Below are 22,468 nucleotides of genomic sequence, written 5' to 3' on the forward strand. Positions count from 1 at the left end.
GCAGATAACATATCCCTTTCTAAATGTGATCTTGTAAAGCACTAGCAGAACTAAGGGATTCTCACTTCAATATACATGCAGCTGGCGGTACTTTTCCATTTATTGACACATTTCCAAAATGAGGGCAAACTTCATTCAAGAGGAGGAAGGAAAACCCATAGTTCTTTCAAAACCCCTTATATCAAATTAGTTTTAAAGAAACAAATAAAAGATGCAGCCATGACCATGAACATATTCTGAATGACTGAATATGATTCTGAATCACTGCCCAGTACCCTTTATTATTTGACAAAGTTATTCAATAACTAATTATTTTTAAATATCTTACATTATTTTTTTCTACCCAGTGAAACAAAAAGCAAAAAAATAGTACTTAGCATTAATATAATGTTTTTAATCCATAGATCTCAAAGTGTAGTCCAAAGGTGGGTATCTTTAGCCCTATTTTACAGATGGGAAAACCAAGGCACAGGGAGGTTTTGATATGCCCAATGTCACACAACCCATTGAAGATCCAGGGAAAAAAACAAATCTTCTGACTTCCAATCCTATATCCTGCCCACTGGACACCCCGTCTCTCTAAAAAGCAGAATATACAAGTCTTGGAACTCTTGGGTGTTCTTCCTGTGAGTAATAAGCAGAAACAACAATTGAATTGTGCTTAAGACTTGCTAACAAGTTTACTGTAACTTGGCCTTAATTAAAAAAAAGAAATTACTAACAAGGAATCTTGGTTCCACCCTATCTCTATTCCCCAATCCTTTGACTTGCCATATTGTAAGTCATAAAAGTACATGGACAGCCCAGTGACAGAAAGAGATAAGAAAGAAAAGTTATTCAAGCTGAATCAGAAGGCCAGTGAACTGAAGAAAAAGGTGAGTGAAATATTTATTTTGTGGATAGCCACTGCATGCCAGGGCTACTGGGCCTCCACTGCCCCTCAGAACTGCACGCTTTTAAAGGAGAGTCTCAAATATTCTTTAGACTGCTATGCTACCTTGTCCTTCCTTCCCCCAGTTTCCATTCTTGGTTGTATCCACCCATTGTCTTTTATCACTTGCATAGACTGTAAGCTGTCTGGGACAGAGACTCTTTTATTATGTGTGTAGCCTGTCTAGCCATCCCTCCCTCCAGTGGGGCCTCCATCCTTCACGGAAGCCTTTGGGAAACAGAAATAATAAATAATCAGATACACTTGTTATGCTGCCTGCAGTAGCTCTGCCAAACCTGTTTGAGGAAGAGGTAGTAAATCCTGCACTGGCTATGTCTCATTTCTGAGATGACAGTACTATTCTACCTCTCTCTTTCCTGCCAGACTTGGCTTCTGCCATAGCAAAGACTAAGGATACGTCTACACTACGGGATTATTCCGATTTTACATAAACCGGTTTTATAAAACAGATTGTATAAAGTCGAGTGCACGCGGCCACACTAAGCACATTAATTCGGCGGTGTGCGTCCATGGTCCAAGGCTAGCCTCGATTTCCGGAGCGTTGCACTGTGGGTAGCTATTCCGTAGCTATCCCATAGTTCCTGCTGTATCCCCCGCCCCTTAGAATTCTGGGTTGAGGGCCCAGTGGCTGATGGGGCAAAAATCATTGTCGCGGGTGGTTCTGGCTAAATGTCATCAGTCATTCCTTCCTCCGGGAAAGCAACGGCAGACAATCATTTCGCGCCCTTTTTCCCTGGATTGCCCTGGCAGACGCCATAGCACGGCAACCATGGAGCCCGTTCAGCTTTTTTTTTTTTTTTTTTTACAGTCACCGTATGTGTACTAGATGCCATGGACAGAGGCGATACTCCAGCGCTACACAGCCGCATTCATTTGCTTTTGCATGATAGCAGAGATGGTTACCACTCGTTCTGTACTGTCTGCTGCTAGTGTAAATTGGCAATGAGATTACGATTATCTGTCCTTCTGTGCTGTCTGCTGCTATCATGGGTGCCCCTGGCTGAGATCGTCCAGGGTCACAAAGGCAAAACTGTGAATGACTCCCTGAGTCAATCCCTCCTTTATGGTTTCTAAAAATAGAGTCAGTCCTGCCTAGAATATGGGGCAAGTGTACTAGAGAACCAGTGTATCAGAGAGCACAACTGCTCCGTGTCAGATCCAGCAGAAATGATGAGTTACATGCCATTCACGGGGGGTGCCTCTGCAACAACCCCACCCATTGCTTCCCTCCTCCCCCAACCTTCCTGGGCTACCGTGGCAGTGTCCCCCCCCATTTGTGTCATGAAGTTATAAAGAATGCAGGAATAAGAAACAATGACTTGTTAGTGAGATAAAATGAGGGCGAGGCAGCCTCCCAGTGCTATGACAGTCCAGGGAGAACATTAAGCGGTGCAGGGGAGAGGAGCCCAGCATGCCACTGCTATGATGGTCCAGGCAGGACAGAATCTTTTCTTTACACAAGAAAAGGAGGGGGCTGATGGAGCTCAGCCCCCAGTTGCTATGATGAAGACGGTTACCAGCCGTTCTGTACCATCTACTGGGAATGACCGGGAGTCACTCCTGTTTTCACCCAGGCGCCCCCGGCCAGCCTCACCTGAAGCCAGCCAGGAGCACTCACAGGTTGATAACAAGGATGGTTACCAGTCGCACTGCACCGTCTGCCACTGGGCAGGGGAGAGGAGTGGATACTGCTCTTCACTGCTGCAGCATCGCATCTACCAGCAGCATTCAGTAGACATAGGGCGACATTGAAAGAAGTCAAGAAACGATTTCTTTCCCTTTTCTTTCACTGGGGGGGTGTGGGGAGAGTAAATTGACGAGCTATTCCCTGAACCACGCCAGACAATATGTTTGAATCTACAGGCATTGGGAGCTCAGCCAAGAATGCAAATACTTTTCGGAGACTGCTGGGGACTGTGGGATAGCTGGAGTCCTCAGTACCCACTCCCTCCCTCCATGAGCATCCATTTGAGTCTCTGGCTTCCCGTTACACTTGTCACGCAGCACTGTGTAGCCTATAGATTTTTTTTTCAAATGCTTTGGCATTTCATCTTCTGTAACGGAGCTTTGATAGAACAGATTTGTTTCCCCATACAGCAATCAGACCCAGTATCTCCCGTACGGTCCATGCTGGAGCTCTTTTTGGATTTGGGACTGCATCGCCACCCGTGCTGATCAGAGCTTCACGCTGGGCAAACAGGAAATGAAATTCAAAAGTTTGTGGGGCTTTTCCTGTTTACCTGGCCACTGCATCCGAGTTCAGATAGCTGTCCAGAGCAGTCACAGTGGTGCACTGTGGGATACCGCCCGGAGGCCAATACCATCAATTTGCGGCCACACTAACCCTAATCCGATATGGTAATACCGATTTTAGCGCTACTCCTCATGTAGGGGAGGAGTACAGAAACCAATTTAAAGAGCCCTTTATATCGATATAAAGGGCCTCGTAGTGTGGACGGGTACAGCATTAAATCGGTTTAACGCTGCTAAAATCAGTTTAAACCCGTAGTGTAGACCAAGCCTATCACAAAAGCAAATGTATAGACTGGTTCCTTAAAACAGCCTCTTTCCTAAAGGATAAACAGATCAGCTATTGCTCCTAAGAATGCAATTGTCACAACTTTGCCATCCAGTGTCAGGTCCATACAGATTCAGATAATTTATTTGAAAATAGTTACAAAAAGCTGCTTGCCATTAGTACGAGAGTGCTCTCTTCCCATCTTTTGAGGTGATAGCTACCCCCCTAACATGGCTGACAGGGATGCTGAGTTTTTCAACCTTGAAGTATTATAAGAAGAACATAACTGCTTGATGTCATCTTCTGCTGTTTATTTATAAACATTATTATTATGGTAGCAACCTGGGATGGGGTGGACTAGACACAGAGGCCCCCTGCTGGTGGCCTCAGTGTCCTGCCAAAGCCTGTCCCAGAGATGAGCCTAAGACAGTCTGCTGGCAGGGACCAGGGGAGCTGTGAAGGAGCTCCTGGCTGGCTGCTGGGATTGAGTAAGGACTGAGTCCAGGGAGGGTGACAAGAAGACTGTCTTCAAAGAGGAAGCCCTAGGGGTACAGCCCCATACCAGGGCCAGGACAAGGTAAAAACTATATACCCCAGAAGGGGTTTGTTCTGTCTCACAGACAGACCATGTGTGAGACTTGCCTGGAGGGCTGAGTCACTGAAAAACCACCTGAGAAACCACTGACAGGGGTCACCGTAAACTAAACAATTGCAGATACACCCGACCAGAAGGTGGTGCTCATAGGAGGTGGGTACCACCCCATTACACACCCAAAGACACCAATGTATTACTATTGTGCTAGGCACTGCCTACACTAATAGCAAAAAAACATGGTCCAAGTGTATAAGATGAGAGACAGTACAGACAAACTAACAGGAGAACAAGGTAACAATGAGACTATTATGTTTAGCACAATAATCAATGGTCACAACATGTCAGCTGCCTAGTCATTGTACAGTGTTTTGTATGCATCACTTTAGAGATGAGTTTTGAGGGCAGTTGAAGAAGGACAATAAGGTAACATTGTGGTTTTTACAGAGTTTCTAGCACCTATAAGGAACAGTCCAGGAGAAAGTACAAAGGTGTTTGAGGGAATTCTGGCATCATTGGCAGCATGGAGGGAGAAGTCAAATGCTCAATATCCTATAAGAGATGTTAGATCTGAGACAAGCCACAAGGACCTTCAAAATGAAGGCAAATAGTTTTTGTTTGATGCAGTGGGCGTCAGTGGAGGAATACAACGCGGGGGCGGGGTGACATGGTTAGAGGGATGAGCTAGGAATGATCTTTGCATCAGAGTTTTGAATGGGTTTAAGATGGCATTTTTCAAGGCCATAAAGGAGGAGGAAACAGTAGCAGGGAGTGAGATGAGGGCCTAAATTAGTGTGTTCTGTGTGTGGACAGAGAGGAAAAGTGCTAATCTTAGAGACGCTCAGCAGGAAGGAGCAGTAGAATTGAGACATGGCCTAGTCTCATGTGTCTAGAAAGACAGCTGCCCAGTTTATGCACCTGAGTGAGAGGGAGGATGGTGAGGGAGGCAGTGTGCATGATTACTGAAGTAGGGGAAGGGAGAGGGCCTGAGTGGAAAGATTAAGAGCTCTGTTTTGGCCATATTGAGCGTAAATTGATGGATGGACATCCACCAGGAAATGCTGAAGAAACAGGTGGATGTAAGGTTATATGACTAAGTGATTTAGGATTAAACTTGCCACTTTGTCCATTATCACAGGGGAGACCTCAAATTATTACTGGGGGGCAAGGGGAGGGGTGGGAATGGATGGTTCTGTTCCATGTGCTGGTAAATGTCTCTCATCTGGGCAACCCCAGATGTTAATTGTTTTATTATTAATCATGTTTCTGATAGCAATGTCTAAGGGCCAGCCAAGAACAGGCCCCATTGTCAGGGCCGGCCCACAACATTTTGGCACCTGAGGCAGGGAGCTCAAATGACGCCCCCTTGCTTGGGCCAAAACTTTGAAAGGTCTCAATTCTGCCTTCTTCCTGTTCTACTCCTCTCATGGTACTGCTCTGCTACCTACCCCAATAAAGGAGAACTAACAACTTAAAATGCCTTGTTCAAAAATTTTAAGTAACACATTTGCTGTTCAGATGTTTGAAAGTTAACTTTTCTTGTCTGCATAGTAAACAGTGGCATTTTTATCTGTTTGAATAATCAAAGTGGTGCTTTCCGTGCCTTCTTGGTTGCAAAGATTTGAACTGCTACCTGAAAGTCCACAGTCTGGGCCAGCTCATGTTCTATTGAGATGGTTGCAAGGCCGACCAGCCTCTCCTGTGTCTTTGTGGAGTGTAGATGTGTTTTTATTAACTTCAGCTTGGAGAAGCTGTGTTCTCCACTGGCAACTATTACAGGAAGTGTTAGCAGTATGCGCAGAGCAACAAAAGCATTTGGAAAGAGGATGGTCATCTTATTTGTGCACATATAATCCAGAACAGCCTTTGGAGTTGATCCTGCTGAAATGTATCTTGAAAGGCTTTCAGTTCATCATCTAAATCACTCGCATCAATATCGCGCATGTTATCATGTCTCAGCACTGTCTCTAGTGCCCTGCATTGCTGGTGTAGGTCTTATTCAGGCATAGTGAGGAGTTTTGGAATATCATACAACATCCCAAATATACTGCTGTGTTTCTTGAGGTGCATGAAACGTTTTTCAACTGACTGTATTGCACAATCTAGCGCCTGGTTAAAGAATTCAACTTTGAATTATTGTTTGGGGTCTCTTATGGGATTATCCTGTGCCTCGTAATCAAAATGTTGTCGTCTTTGGTGATTCTTGTATTCTTGAATGAGTGGGAAAATAGCTTCAGTGTGAAGTTCCTCTGCCAACTTCTCTGCACTCTTCAGAACATTTTGAAATCCCTCATCTGACCGGTAAGACTGGAGGTATGACTTTGCTTTGTCCAGTTGTTCCATTGCTCCAGATATATCAAGGTCAACACCTTGGAGTCTCTTGCTTACAACATTTATTTCAAACAGTATGTCATGCCACAACACTAAGCCACACAGAAATTTGAAGTTATGTTTGTTTCTGGTGATTCCATTTCCCTCTGCCACTGTTCTCCCACGAACAGTTCCTGTAATAGCATTATCCTCCATAATGGCAATTACGGCATCATCCATCTTCCCAGTTTGGTGTTTGATAGGCTTTATCACCTCCACTTGGCTTTCCCATCGTGTGGCACTCAGTGGTTTCAGTGTCAGAGAGGATGTTCCCAGATGTTGCTTCAAAATTTGCCATCGATGAGTTGATGCAGAGAAAAATACATAGATGCTTTGAATTACACTAAAAAATTCAGCAGCTTCACTAGAAGCTGATGCTGCATCTCTGACCACCAAGTTCAATGAATGAGAACTGCATGGGACAAAAAAAGCTCAAGAGTTTAACTCTTGGATCCGTGTCTGCACTCCTCTGTTCTTTCCTCTCATGTTGGCACCATTATCGTAGCCCTGACCTCTCATGTCAGCTATCGCAATCCCCATATCTTCCTGCTTTTTAAGAAGCACATTTGTCATACCAGCTCCTGTAGTATCATCAATGTCAATAAATTCTAGAAAATTCTCTCGGACAGTCACCATTGCAGGGACATTTTCACTAAGTTCTGTTGTTGTTACAAAACACACCATTAAAGTCATTTGTTCCGTATGGCTGATGTCTAGTGAGCAGTCCAGAATAACAGAGTAATATCTTGCTGACTTCAAATCTGCCACAATCTTCAGTTTGACTTTTGTTGCCAGTAACTGTATGATCTCATTTTGAATTGTTTTTCCAAGGTAGTGGTGTGTGTACATTTCTTGGATGGTGACTCTTCTTGAGATGCTCCTGGAGTACAGCATCAAACTCAGCTATCAGCACCACAGTTTTAAGGAAGTTTCCATTGTTTGGCACATACAGCTGATCTGAAGTGCCATGCAGTGCTAGGTTTTGGGTAGCAAGCATTCTCACAATGGCAATGAGCCATTTCAGAACATTTTACCATTAAAGAGACTCTGATGCAATCTTCTCTTGATGCTGATCATCTATGGTAACTTTTATCCTTAGTCTCATCTCAAGCTCTTTCCACCTATGGAATGCTCTCTGATGATTTGCTGCCTTCTCACATCATGCCAGATTTCTAGCCAAATTTTTCCATCCTTTGTTTCTGTAGAACCTAGTGTGGCTGGAACATTAGACTGGAAGAGTTTGCAACAAAAACAGTATGCAGCATTCTGGGGTTTTGAGTACATAAGCCATGGCCTCTCCACTTTGTCACCATTGAGGATTTCACGCTAGTAATGTGTTGGATGGAAACTTCTATTTTCTTTGTCTTTGGGGAACATTAATTTTTTCACCAACTGTGGCTCATGCGGTACAAGGAAGTCCCTCAGGCTACAGCTCAAGTGGGTCCACAATCCTGGATCATCTAGACTTAAGGAACTAAACTCATCAGCAGCTGTTTCTTGTGCCTTCACCACACTCTTCTCTGATCTACACTTTTCTTCAGGAATGTGCATGGTTACATCCATTTGAGATGGAGATATGGATGCTGCAGTAGCTGCCAGGTCACCTGCACTGTGACTAACTGGAAGATCAGGCATCTGCTCACCACTCAGATCCTCACTGGGGCCAGAAGGCTCACCGTGAACATTTGTATCTATGTATCTCAGGAGAGCTCCTTCCTGCTTAGATAGAAGAGCTTCCTTTGCTTTCTTTTTCTTTCTGAATGCTGCCCCAGAGGGGCGTTTTCTTTTTTCACTCATGACTGCTCTTCTGTGCCAACTATAGTGGCTCTCAACACTCAGTTGAAGGGGACAAATAAGCAGGCTGGTAGCAGGGCCTGCGTGAGGGAAGATATCAGCATATTAAGGGCCTAACTAGCTCCTACTACTTCAGTTGACTGCCTGTTCAAGTGGGTTCAGGAAAGCAGCAGGAAACAGGAAGCTCCCTGAGAAGCGGTTGTTAATCAGTCCAGGCTCCTGAGGGTGCTAGAGAGGTACATAAGAGGTTCCTCTTCCTCTCTCTCCCTGTAGCTCCTGCTGCTTTCTGTTATTCCCTTTCACCTTTTCTCCTGCCTGCATATGTCTCTTGTGCCCTCCTTCCGCTAGCTTAGCACTCCACCATCTCTGTGCATCTAGAGCAGAAAGAATACATATGCACCAGCAGCAGATACAATTTTCTACACTCTGGGTCCTAGTGGTGACCCCACGCCCCCAGTCTGGCACCTGAGGCAGCCGCCTTCAGTTTGCGTCATAGTAAGGCCAGCCCTGCCCATTGTGCTAGGTACCATACCAACACAAAGAATCAGACGCTCCCCGCCCTAAAGAGTTTACAGTCAAAACAGACAAGACAGACACAGGGTGGGGAAAGGCATGAAAGCAGAGTGAACAATGTAATGGCAGCAAACAGCATGTTACTGCCATGATTTTTTAGTTTAGTTTAGAGGGGATGAGCGAAAGAGAAAGGGGACATTGAAGGGGATGAGGACAGTGGAGAAGAGAGTAATGGACAGGTGTGAAGTGAAGCTGAGGTGAAGTAACTGAGAGGGAGGGAGAGGGTTGGAGCCAGTCAGCAAAGGGCAGAGAACGTCCAGTCAGAACTGTAGAAAGATCTCTGAATGCCCAAATGCCCCTGCTTTGGCTGCTTCAATGACTGACCATGTAAGTGTTTATACAAAGTGGAACAGCTTCAACCAGAAAGACTGAGAGAAACACTTCAGAACTGAACCCAGGTCTCCCATATCCTAGGCAAGTGCTCTAACCACTGGGCTAAAAGTTATTAGGGAGGTGCCACCACAACCTCTTTCTCCTCCTTGTCTGGTGTCTTGCAAAACAAAAACAACACATCTTAGACTCCTGACTCCAGGAGAAGGTTCACAGCTATGGATTCCAAGCAGAGATAGGTGCCTCCTTCCAGCCTGAATTTAGGCATTCAAGTCCCAAAAAGGGGTGGGGCTTAGGATACACCTCATTGGCATCTGCTATTGGCTAGCTTTGGCGGGGTGCCATCTAGCGTGCTGGCTTTTGTGGATCCCATTCTTAGGCACCTCTCTTTTCCTATTCGTTGGATAGATAGCCTGGGTGCCTAACTCAGATTTTGTTGATTCCAGTGATTTTTCTAGGCACCTAAAAGTTATGCAGTCTCTTTGTGAATCTGGGCTTTCATCTCTAGAGAGTGGTGAGAATCAATGAGATAATCATCTGGTTCCAGCTGCAGTAGCACTGTCCCAAGTTACCCAGCGGTTTCTAAGCCTTTCTAGCACTTATGCTTAAGAAGCATTAGATAAATTTTGCTCTGCTAAACTTCCCTGTGAAATCTTCCTCACTTGGTGGTTAGTGGCAAACTGCCTGTTAAAAGGAATCTTTCTGCAAAAACCACAGTAGTGGTCACAGATACCAGTCATCTCGGCTGTGGGGCTCTGTGGGATACAGGATGATTCAGAGGAAATGGTCATTTTGGGAGAAAAGAATGTATCAATATTTTAGAACATGGGGCTCATGAGACGAGCACTATTAGCTTTCAGGGAGTCCTGCATAGTGAAACCAGGGGTATCCTGGGCAGATAAGCAACCAGTGCTGCATATTTGAATAAAACAGGCACTTGCAGTATTTTCTTGTGGGAGGAGTCTAATTTTGTAGGGGAATCCAGTCACCTGATCGATGATTTGAGCTGTATTGCAATTCTCTCTGCAGAGCTTCCTGCTACACTACTGCTGCTGGCCTGGAGTTGGAGAGATTAATCCTTGTGCATGAGAGCTTTTCCCTCTCAAGTAGCTGACACTCTGTCTTAAGAGTTCAAGTACCACCACTGTTTGTTGGAGAGTTTGGGAAATATTTTTCTTGGTGTCACTCCAAAGCCATTACCATTACCTCCTGCTCACATTCTGAGATTCTGGATTTTGTTTAAGATTATTTTTCTGTCAGAATCCCTCAGATCTGAGCCTTCATCCTCAGAGCTATCTGAGTAAGGGTGTCTGGGCATCCGGTTGACTCATGTCCCTTAGTGATCAGCTGCCTTCAGTGTCATTTAACATGCCCCCGGGTTAGACACCTCATCCTCGTTGTCTGGATTATTCCTTCACTCCCTTGGAATCCCTGTACTCTGTACACCAGAGAGTGACAACTTCTTACAGTAATTTTCCTGGTTGCTGTGGTTTCCGTGAGAAGAGAGAGTAACAGTTCTGCAGCTCAGTGTTTATCTTTTCCTTCTTATTTTAGACAGTGATCAGGGGCAGCTTTAGGCCTATTCCACCAATTCCCCTGAATCTGGCCCTGCGTCTAAGAGGGCCCCTTGCCCAGTGCAAATCCCTTCCTTGGCTAGGGGTACCTTTGTAATTTTTACTCACCTGGCAGCACTTCGGGTCTTTGACGGCACTTCAGTGGGTCCTTCGCTCGCTCTGGGTCTTCGGCGGCAGGTCCTTCAGTGCCGCCAAAGACCTGAAGCGAGTGAAGGACCTACTGCCGAAGTGCCGCCGAAGACTCAGAGCACTGCCCGGTGAATACAAGCCCCATGTGTTTTTTTTACATGTGTGTGTTTTTGTTTTTTTACGCATGTGTGGTTTTTTTTTTAGTCATCCCTGCCGGGGCCCCGTCGAAACTGTTCGAATTGGGCCCTGCACTTCCTAAAGCACTTCCTGACAGTGATGACAGTTTTTTTTTAAGAATTGCCCTTTTCTTCATTCCTGTCCAAGACAAATCATCTACTTTCACCTCTTCCAGGAGGTGCAATGCCCAGCTATGGGCAGCCTTGCCTAGTGGTCAGGGCAGGAGGGCAAACTAATGGTTGGAACAGGGACAGCCAGGCCTAGTGGTCTGAACCAGGAGCCAAGTTATCAAAGCTGGGGAGTGAGCCGGTACCGAGAGCCAGAAATCAGGAGCCAAGGGTCAGAGACGTGTTCAGAAATTGAATGCCAAGTCCAGGAAGCAAGCAAGAGCCAAAATTCAGGAGTCAGAGCTGAAGTATCAACCCAAGCAGGAGCAGGGACAGGAGCCAGGAATGGGAACTGGGAGCTAGGAGCAGGAATCAGGCACCAGGTGAAGGAGTCTGGAGAAAGGACTAGGAGCAAGGGATAGCTGAGAGCAGGACCAGAATCACAGCTGCAACCATGGAATGTTATGGAGCAGCCGGGGAAACAGGCCTGTTGCAGAGTTTAAAACTGCCTGCTGAAGTCTTCAGGCAATCAGGAGGCCATGTTCATCAGCTGAATCAGCTGAGGGCCATGAGTAGGGGCTAGGTGGGTCTTTGGAAGGAGGTAATATTACTCAGGCTTTGTTCTTCCCTTTCTAACAACCAGGAGTGCTTCTGGCACACACTTGGTGTCAGCCTGCAAAATTTCATCCTGAAAGAACCAAGGATTTTCAGTCTTTCAACCAATTGCATTTTTCATGGTAGGGTTCTAGGAGGAATGCAAGAGCCTCTAAGTTTACTTATGCCTCAGCTCACTGAGCTAGTATTTGGGAGTCGTATTTGGCTGACGGCCCCGGATATGATCTCAAAGGCAGTGACTGGTGTTTGGGCCATGAGCACTGCCTGGAAGCCTTAGTCAAACTTTGACTTTCTAATTCTCTTTAACCATTTCTGCACTTTCCCATCAGGCATTACAGGGCTGAAATGTTTGCATTGGCAGGTGCAGATTTTCACCACGCAGGGCTTGCCGCACTTGAAATACTACAGTGGCACATTGGCATAGGTTATCCTCCTTCCCGAGAGGCAGTAGCTAGGTCGAGAGAAGAATTCGTCCATCGACCTAGCGCTGTCTACTCCAGGGGTTAGGTCGGCTGAACTACATTACTCAGAGGGGTGGCTTTTTCACACCCCTGAGCGATGTAGCTGGGTCAACCTAACTTTTTAATATAGACCAGGCCACAGTGCTGACACCAGAGGGGTGACTCTTCTGACACTTTACTGTCTGATTGCTTTGTTCCCCACATACTGCCTCTCTTTTGTCACGCTTGTCTTAATTGAAAACTGGGTTGTGTTAGAACATGACCCTGAGGAATTGTGTTAACTAATGCAATGTTAAACATGACTGTGCAGGCAGCGAAGACAGGGACAAGTAATAGTAAACATCCTGTCCAGTGATTGTGGTTAACCCAAGTTTGGTTCCAGTAGAGTTTACTCATGTCCAGAAAAACTATGTAAAACATAATGGTCCTTCCTGTCTCCACTCACTGCAACAGCATGCTGAGCCTCACATTAGTTAATATGTCTGCAAGCCTGTGTTCTAACACAACCTAACTTTCTGGTGAAGACAAGTCCTACAGGACTCCCTGACAGCTCCCAAGAATCCCAGACGTTAGCACCAGACACTGCAGTTAGGATTTCCTCTGTAAATGTTGTTCCTGTATTTCATTCACCAATCTGAAATGACACTCTCTGACAGTGCTGATTTTTCATTTACTAGTGATACACAAGTGCCTGATCCTGCTGCCATCTACATCAGTGGCAAGACTTCCAGTGTAGAGGAGCAGGCCCACAGGTAGTTAGTGTTTTAGGATTAGTGTTACTTCTCTTGTACCTTTTAAGCACTGTGAGATTAACTTGTTTACTTAGGAGTAAGAGCTGTTTCTGCTTGATGGACCAAATTCACCACTGGTGTAACTGGGTGCAACTATTTAAGTCTATGGAATTTTCACTCATCCACTTACCCCAGCAGTGAAATTGGCCTGTTGCATTCATTTCTGTGGCTTTCCATTTTAACATTTCTCTCTTTTTTTAGTGCTATGGAAGCATTGCCTTGATATTTAGGAGAGAGAGGCAAAATCAAGAGTGGTCAGCTGTTGACAGTTTGCGATTCACAGTTGCAGCATTGATGTAATTTGACTGGTGCTGCCTTATATCGCTCATATGACAGGAGTGACACGGTGACACTCTCTGGACAAAGATACAGAAGCATTACTTACAAATAAAATTGTCATTTAGCAAAGTGAATAATGAACAGTAACATCAAAACTTCTCAAGGGGTCAAAATAAAATGTTCTTCAATCACATTTCCTGTAATAACAAATCAGTGAAATGAGACAGTGAAGGAGCTAAAATGAATTAAGGTTTTCTTTCAAATAACCTTGTTTCCAAATGAATCTGTCAACAGAGAAGACTGTGCCTTCCCCAGTGATTACAGCAGACTCTGCAGGAGGAACTGACAGCCAGTCAAAGCCAGCCTGGATTACTATAGCAAGACAGAAGCAGAGGGACATGCAACAGGAGCCGGACCCTACTAAAGAAAAACTTGTGGCTCAAGATGTTAAATCGGATACAGAAAAACAAAATAAGGAGAAGGAAAGAATGGAGGTGCTTACAAGCAAACTTGTTTAATGCTTTTGTGTAAAATTGCTGTTGCATTCTTTCTTTGGATCAGTTGCTATTAAATAATTCTGTAAAAATCTAATTATTATTGATAATTACAAAGGCTTTGATTTTGCAAATTCTTGTACACATGCATAGTCCCATGACTACTCTCATGAATAATTTTACACACGTGAGTGATTCTGGGATTGCACCTTGAGTGTAAAATTACTCATCTGCATAAGTGCTGGCAGGATCAGGCCTAGCTTTGTGTATGTGTAAACTGATTGATGTGCTAAATTGTTCAATCCCTACTGAGGGAATCTGTTCTTTTTGTGTGTATTTAAACCCCCTACACACATTTCATAGTAATCCAAAATCTTCTCAGTGATTTAATCCTGACAGAACAGCTTGGTTTCAAAACCGCCTTGCCAACAATTTTCAGGGTCTGGAGAAATGAAATAAGGTAAAAATAACTTTTCTGTTTGACAATCGGTGACAAAATCAAGATCTTGTGAAGACTAAGTCTATAACAGGATTCAAAAAAGAAGTAGATAAGTTCATGGAGGATAGGTCCATCGATGGCTATTAGCCAGGATGGTGTCTCCAGCCTCTGTTTACCAGAAGCTGGGAATGGGCAACAGAGGATGAATCACTTGATGATTACCTGTTCTATTCATTCCCTCGGGGGCACCTGGCATTGGCCACTATTGGAAGACAGGATACTGGGCTAGATGGACCGTTGGTCTGACCCAGTATAGCCATTCTTATGTATGTTCTTATGATCTAGATTTTGGCTTTTTGTACTGTGATAAATCAGACTTATATGTGATGGTGACACTGGATATTAGTTAGCATTGCCTCTTAGAAAACTCATGCTAAATAACTCCTTACATGAAGCTCTCCTGATAGAAAGTGAGGTTAGTGTATTGTATTCTAAAGTTTTAAAAGAGGCCTCTCTACAGGATTACAAACAACGGCAGTGTGATTAACAAGAAATGTTCCCTAATCATGTGTCCAGATGAGATTATAAACCAAAATAAAGTTTGTATATGTTCACGACACTTAAAACATAGTATCAGAGGGGTAGCCGTGTTAGTCTGGATCTGTAAAAATAGCAAAGAGTCCTGTGGCACCTTATAGACTAACAGATGTATTGGAGCATCTTGGGTGATTCTGGGATTGCACCTTGAGTGTAAAATTACTCATCTGCATAAGTGCTGGCAGGATCAGGCCTTGCTTTGTGTATATGTAAACTGACTGATGTGCTAAATTGTTCAATCCCTACTGACTGAATCTGTTCTTTTTGTGTGTATTTAAAATCCCCATACACATTTCACAGTAATCCAAAATCTTCTCAGTGATTTAATCCTGACAGAACAGCTTGGTTTCAAAACCGCCTTGCCAGACGGAGTGGGTATTCGCCCACGAAAGCTCATGTTCCAATACGTCTGTTAGTCTATAAGGTGCCACAGGACTCTTTGCTACTTAAAACATAGAGGGTCAAATCATCCCCTATTTGAGAAATTCTCTTCTAAGGGCCAGAAATCTCCTGATTTCAAGTTGCATTGTATCCTGCAGATTGTGCCATGTACATTGGTTCCATACAACAGCTAAGAGACATGACCCTTCTAGCCCGTAGGTACCCCAAGATCCTGCTGACCATAGGGCATGAGGCTCAGTGCCACTGCACTGCTCCCATTATCTCTGTCCCACATGGTAGCAGGGCTCCTTCCAGAAACATACTACCATGGATTCCCATCATGGAGGAGTTTCACCGGACAGTAGGGGAACCCAAGGAAGAGTATGCTGATGTGGTCAGCATTGCCTTCCTTAAGGAAATTCATGAGGATCTGAAGGAAATGGTGCCTCAAAGAACATCTACCCCCAACCCTAGCCTTCTCCACCACCACAGAGTTCTGAACTCACATAGTTGGAGAGAAGAAAGGGAAACATATTGTGAAACCACAGCTCCTGCAGTGTGCACCACAAACCATTTTCTGCCAGGCATGGCTCCTCTCTATTCACATTAGCAGACAGATGCATGTGGCCAAGAATAAATTTGCAGTGAAAGTAACAATCTTCTGCAATCACTGTTGTAAATAAGACAAAATACAGAGGCACTTTTTTAAATTGCAATATTAGAGTCCTGGAAACAGAACTCAAAATGTTAGAGATTTATGAACTGGTGATAACTTGAGTGAAATAAATGGAACAAGTGTGTGACAAGACTTTTCCATTGTTATGCAAGAGCATCTTGTTCACTCCTGTGTTGTTCATCTTCTTTTAAATTCCCACTATTGTTCTTTCTCGTTTAATTATTTAAAAAATTTCTACCTGCTTTTTTCCCCCCAATGTAATTAGGCGTCAATGAAGCAACAAGCAGACTTCATCAGGAGCAAACCTTCACATTTAGCACCTAAAACTTCTTCTGAAGAACTGAGGAATGAGACAAAGTCTGACGTGAACGAGCCACTGCCAAGAGCCAACTCGCTGTCACATCATGTCCCTGGTATGAAAACAAATGCTTGAAATACTGATGTAAGCTCCTATCCTGCAGACTCTGAAACATGTGGATGGCTTTGCTCATATGAGCAAAATTACCCATGTGCTTAATTTTTTGCAGGATCCATGCCACACTGACTTGTCTCTTTCCCACTTCTCACTGGCTGCAGTGAGAGCAAGAATTGTAGTTGTTTCTTTAACACTAGTTTCCACAGTTTTATTTTCAGGAATGCTGCTTATAATGGGCTAATTCTGTAGCAAACTCAATTCTCATTGAAATCAATGTGAGTTGAGGGCACTGGACGCTTCACTGGATTGGAACCTACATGCATTGCCCCCATTAGAGGAAGTCAAATGCATGCAAATATTGCATTTGATCTATAGTACAATTTTAATTCTTTGTTAATGCACTGTAGAGTAAGTTTCCCTGTGGAATGTAAAGGTTTAATTTTGTAGGACAATGTACTGTTTTAAAGAAACAGGTGAGGTCTATATATGAGCATCAAGCTAACATAATGTATATATTTTTTTTCACAATAGCTCAATCCTCAGTGCTGATAGAGAAAGAAGAAATGAACCAGTTTAAGAGAGTCAGTCATTCTGTTCCAGATCAGCCATCATGGATGGAACTTGCCAAAAAGAAATCCCAAGCTTGGAGTGATATGCCACAGATTATAAAATAGGGCGATACATCTCAAGACCAATAGTATATGTTATTTAGGATAATTGAGTAGTCCACATAATTGAACTTCTAAAGATTAGTTAATCACAATGAAGAATTTATGGTACATCAGAAGGATTTTGTTATAAAGCTTTGAAAAAAGAGTGCAATAAGTGCTGTCGTCAAGTTTACCTTAAACCTTCTGTAGCAATCAGGATGGTACTAGAAATGGTTTAAAAATAATCTACTTTAAGGACATACACACCAACTTAGAAAAACATTCTGCCTATATACATGATGTATTCCCCCCCATTAAAATTGCATAAAACGAGTATCTTTGTTAAATCTTATTGAACTTTTTGTTGCAAACATTGTTACACTGCTCATTATCTATTTGTGAATTGTCCACTATCAGATCGTGATAATATAAATCTCTTTTACTGGCGTTATCTGACAGACATTCTTTAAAGATGGTTGGGCCAATGATGTGTTCATGACTTGTTTTTATTGAGTACTTTATCAAATATTCAGAATTTGCTGTTTGAACTGTGCAATTGGTTAGTTGAGTCACATGGTATGGTTTCTATTTTCTGATTTGATTCCTGAGGCATAAACAAACTTGTTTGTGTGTGAAAATGAATAAAAACTTATCCTGAAATACTTGCCTGAACAAAACTGGCTGCACAAATGGGCACAGAAAAGCAAGCAAAGAGGAAACAAATGTGTTTGGATTGAATTGGAATCTCATGTATGTATTCATGAATGCTCTTCTCCAGAATTCACCCAGATGCGGGTGTTCTGTTTTTTATGGGAATTCATCATGTTGGTTTGTGGCACCATATTTAGTGGCAATGGATTTGCTTATGATATCAAAGATGAAGATTATGAATTCAGATAAAGATTAACGAGCTAGCGTATGGGATTTGTTGAGCCCAAACTCAAATGTTACAAAACCAGGAACTGAACAGTTAAGGTGCTGCTTCAAACACAGTACAACCTCACAGACTTAACTCTGCCTTCATCTGAATGGCAAAAGGGACTGGGAATAGCACAGTATGTTAACAAGCTGTAACAATATTATTTTCATTGTGCCTACCGCAACTCCAAATCAGTTTAATGGGCACCTCTGTTCATGTTTATGCAGTTTCATGGGCACCTCTGCTGGTTGTGTACCAACATTGAAATGGGGAAGTAGTTGCAGCTGGTTGATAGAGATCACGCTGACCTTATTGTACTTCCTCTCTTCCTGCTGCACAATCACAAAGAAACTAACAATTCATTCAGAAATGTCCTAAAATTAGTATCCTGCTGTTAAGGGAATCAGTCTCTCCTCCCACAAAAACACTAGAGCAGCAGTTCTCAGACTGTGGATTAGGACCTCAAAGTGAGACGTGACCCCATTTTAATGGGGTCACCAGAGCTGAAGCTGAGCCCAACAGCCCAGAGTTGAAGCCTGAGGGCTTCAGCCCTGGGTAGTGGGCTCAGGTTACAGGCCCCCTGCCTGGCACTGAAGCCCTTGGGCTTGGGCCCTCCACACTCAGAACAGTGGGGCTTGACCTCTTCCCCCCCCCCCCACACACACACCTGGGGTAGCGAGATTCAGGCAGGCTCAGGCTTCAGTCTGCCCTCCTGGGATCATGTAATTTTTGTTCTCAGAGAGATGTCGTGGTGCAATGAAGTTTGAGAACCCCTGCAATAGAGCAAGGCTGGGTGCTTGTAATGTATGTGTTTAGCAGCACCTTGATGTTCACTTCTTAGTTTTTATAAATTTGTGGTTTGTTTTTTCCTGCCAGACTAATATTCTTTTAAGGGATATGTATGGAACCTTAACTTAGAATGTCCTTGTTTTCTAATCCATGAGTCTGAGATTTTGAAATCTCATGTTTCATAAGGGTCTGGGTAGCCGAAGGCAATATGTGTTTTAATCAACTTTAATGAAGCGTTTGTAAATCAACTTAGATAAAGAATAAGGCATTGGCGTATATGAACACTTGAGATAAATAAGCTATTTTCATCAGATCTCCTCAGTGCTAGAAAGTGAGGGAAATAAAACAGAATATATGAGTAAAAAGCATGTTTTTGAAGATTTTCAATTTGGCATTAGTTGCTCTTTAGAGATTCTAGTAAGTATAGCACAACTCATTTATTTAAAGAATAAAAACAGACTAGAGCTTTTGTTACAAATGATGACATTTACCTTTTCATCATAGAATTTAAAATATTTTTCAGTCTTCTGAAAACATAAATATGAATCTGCTGTTTATGTGCCTAATCGTGTAGTTCTTATTCTGGCAAAACTCCCACCAATCTCATTGGAATAACAAAATTCAAGACAATCGTTTTTGTAAATGTTCAGTAACCAGGAGTAGAAGGAGAAGTTTAACTATTCAGTCTTAAAGGCAGACTCCTGTGAAACATCCTCATCAGCTGTATATTGGTCATATTAAAAGTGGAAATGTATTCAAGCACAAAATTCAGATTCAAATCCAGACTGCCCCAAAATTGTTTGCATGAGCAACCTTCACTCTGCCCTTTGTGCTTGTGCATTTGCAATATAGTCTTTAATCACAGTTAATAATCATTCATTTCTCAAAACATAGAATATAAAATCACAGTTTATTCTACAGTTATTTCTTAAACACATTGTAAGACACTCTCTTGCACTTTTAGGTACTGTAACACAATTTTAAAAAGCCCCAAAAACTAACATTAAGAAATAACTCATGAAATCACAATACAAAGTTTATTTAAGGTACTGCATTGCAATCTGCACAATTCTTGAAATAAACCCTTCCACGTTAAAGGGAAAATGTAAAACATAAAATTAAATTTTAAAAAAATCTACGTTATCCTTTAATTATTGCCTGTTCATACCCTCACTGAAAAGTAGAATGTTTTCTGGAAATTAACTTGAACTGGAGTTAATGGTATGTTATATTGCTTTAAAGTTTTCTCTCTGTTCTAAATTATTTAAGATGTATCTGATCTCACCTGAATTTCTGGGGAGTGAGCAGTGCAACAACTACATGGGACAATTCCAAATATCATTAAGGAAATTCTGTTTGACAGACAAAGGTTCAAGATAAAGAAGATTATTAACAGAGTGTTCTAGGGTTTCTTACACAATATTCTGGGCCTCACAAACATACAAAAAATGGACCCCACACATAGTTTGCGAGATGAGCTAATGCAGCTGTCTTATACCTTCCCACAAAGTGCAGCCCTAGCTCTAATGTGGGCCTGATCTTGCCACCTTCTGGATGAAATCCTAGTCCCAGTGAAGTCAATGTGAATTTTGTGATTGACCTCAGTGTGGCCAGGATAGCATCCTTTATGTTCAATACTCTCACTAACTTGACTTTGCCAGGAACAGTGACAGTTGGCTGCTATGGGCCTTCTTGTGGATCCACTGAAATCAAACTAAAACTTCCAGTGATTTCCATGGAAGCAAGTTCTGGTTTTACAGGGTGGTTAGTATTATATGATATGTGCTCAGATCTTAAAGCATTAGTCCATCAGAATGGCATAAATTTAAGTATCTCAAATGTAGGGCTTGATTTTGCTTCAAATAGGTTATTGTACCAATAGTATCCTGTGCTGGAGTTTCTTTATTTTAGATCAAAAGGTCATGTGACTCAGCTATAGCCAATTGCTAAACAGTCACTATTGTCCACTAACATGGGAAATAATGCAAAACTATTTCAGATCCTGCATATTGTCTCTCAGCCAAATGGATTGTACTTGGCAATCCCAGGATGTAATAAAATGTATTTAAGCAAACTGATTTATAGTTTATATTCTTGACTGTGTGGAAAGAACTGTAATCAATTTTACTGTAGATGCCATTGTACTTTTTCAGCCCACAAGCAATATGACTGACTCAACATGATCCATTTTGCTCAGCTGCAACAAGTACAATACAGTATCCAGTAGCAAATCTACTGAAATAATATTGGAAAAAACAAGGTTAATCCATGGCCTTTTCACATAAAGTAATATCGTTTTAGTTAGATTAAAACAAACAAACAAAATATGGAGATGAAGACCAGAAATCCTTAGGAGCCTTTTTTCTCTCCCCAAAGTGATGGACCCTATGTTGTTTAAAACCATTTCTTCTGCTTACTGTTTAATGATGAAGTTCAAGTTTTGGAGGTCCTGTCAACCCCCAGTGCTAAAGTACTGCATATAATGTAAATGAAATTGTGTACTGTATGTTTCTGAATGCAGAAAACTGTAGATTTTTGTGACTTAAACAGTGTTTACTATTTTGCTTATTGTAATATTATAATATATCTTAACTTTTAGCTCTGTAATTTTAAGTAAAAAAAATCACAACTAAACAATTTTTAATGTTGTATAGCAAAATGTAATAAATACATTTTTAAGGCTAAAACATCTCTCTGGACTTTACTTCAAAATGGGGTTATGCTGTCTGTCGTGTTTAACAGAGAAAACCTTTACAAAATCTGTTCATTTTTTAAGAGACAAATAGATATTTAAAGTCTCATCAGTAAAAATGTTCAACAGTAGTTTAGCAAACAGCTTGTTATTTTGTGATACAATTAATAGCCTGTTAGTCTTAAAGAGTATAATAAAATTGCCACCATGTTTGCTTCATATACATGATGAGCACTCTACTGTGGAAGACAAGGGTTTAATTACAGGACTCTGTGTTTATGGTTGTAACTTTACAGGTTTGTACTGTAAAAAAAAGAAGCAACTCTGAGAATATTTGGCAGTGCAGCACCTTCCATAGAATCCCATAGAAATTCAGCCATTTAGAGAGTCAAAATAAGGTCCATGTACTATTTAAGTCCTCAAAATAGGATTTATGTAGGGTCTTAAGTGGTGCATAGGCTTTATGCTCGCGCTCTTCACATGGCTGAATTTCACCCTCACTTACATATTCCCAGCATTCATTGATCTCCAAGTAATTAGTGTAAATTGGTGAGGTTCTACTGTATGATATTTTATTGTCTGACTTCAAAAACTTGAAAATGCTATCAGAAGACTTTTATTAATTCTTATACCTAAATAATTCTCCATCTCATGAGTACCAAGGGGCACCAAGGTGATTGTGGAGATTAATGGAAGGGGGAGACACACATCAGGATCCTAATGGGGCTCTGGGTGATCGCTACTTCACACACCCAACACACATGTAATGAAGTTGACTAGTGTCCGCAAAAGAGAAACTAAACAACTAATTATTCCTCAAGAAAGGTTTTTGATGACTTACGACTATAAAGGCAACACAGACAGAGTAAAAAAAACAGAATTAAAGACCAACACTGAGTGAGGATTAATATAAATGGCAAGTTGTACTGAAGACAGGCACAGCAACATGTAAAGCTATTATTGTTTACAAACTACTAGCTTTACCAGCATTGTGCCCGTTCCCAGCAAGGCACAAGAACATATACAGTTATTATATATTGATTAACTATTGACTACTATTATCTTTAAACAACTTAACCACTCTAACACACTTTACCAAAATAACTAAGTTATAGTATTGATACAGACTTAAGATTAACTAGCTTGAGCACAAC

At 42.2% G+C, this 22,468-nt stretch overlaps 1 protein-coding gene across 1 annotated transcript in view; it reads left to right on the top strand.

The window, feature by feature from the left end:
* Window positions 1-21,215, top strand: part of KIAA1211L (KIAA1211 like) — a 54,467-nt gene extending 33,252 nt beyond the window's left edge. The window contains exons 10-12 of the mRNA XM_030570606.1: window positions 13,557-13,756; window positions 16,115-16,262; window positions 16,796-21,215. Of these exons, the coding sequence (XP_030426466.1) occupies window positions 13,557-13,756; window positions 16,115-16,262; window positions 16,796-16,938 (491 nt within the window). The 3' untranslated portion in view covers window positions 16,939-21,215. The remainder of the gene's footprint in view (window positions 1-13,556; window positions 13,757-16,114; window positions 16,263-16,795) is intronic.
* Window positions 21,216-22,468: the final 1,253 nt, after the last annotated feature.

The sequence above is a fragment of the Gopherus evgoodei genome, chromosome 1 (genome assembly GCF_007399415.2).
Source record: "Gopherus evgoodei ecotype Sinaloan lineage chromosome 1, rGopEvg1_v1.p, whole genome shotgun sequence".
NCBI lineage: Eukaryota > Metazoa > Chordata > Testudines > Testudinidae > Gopherus > Gopherus evgoodei.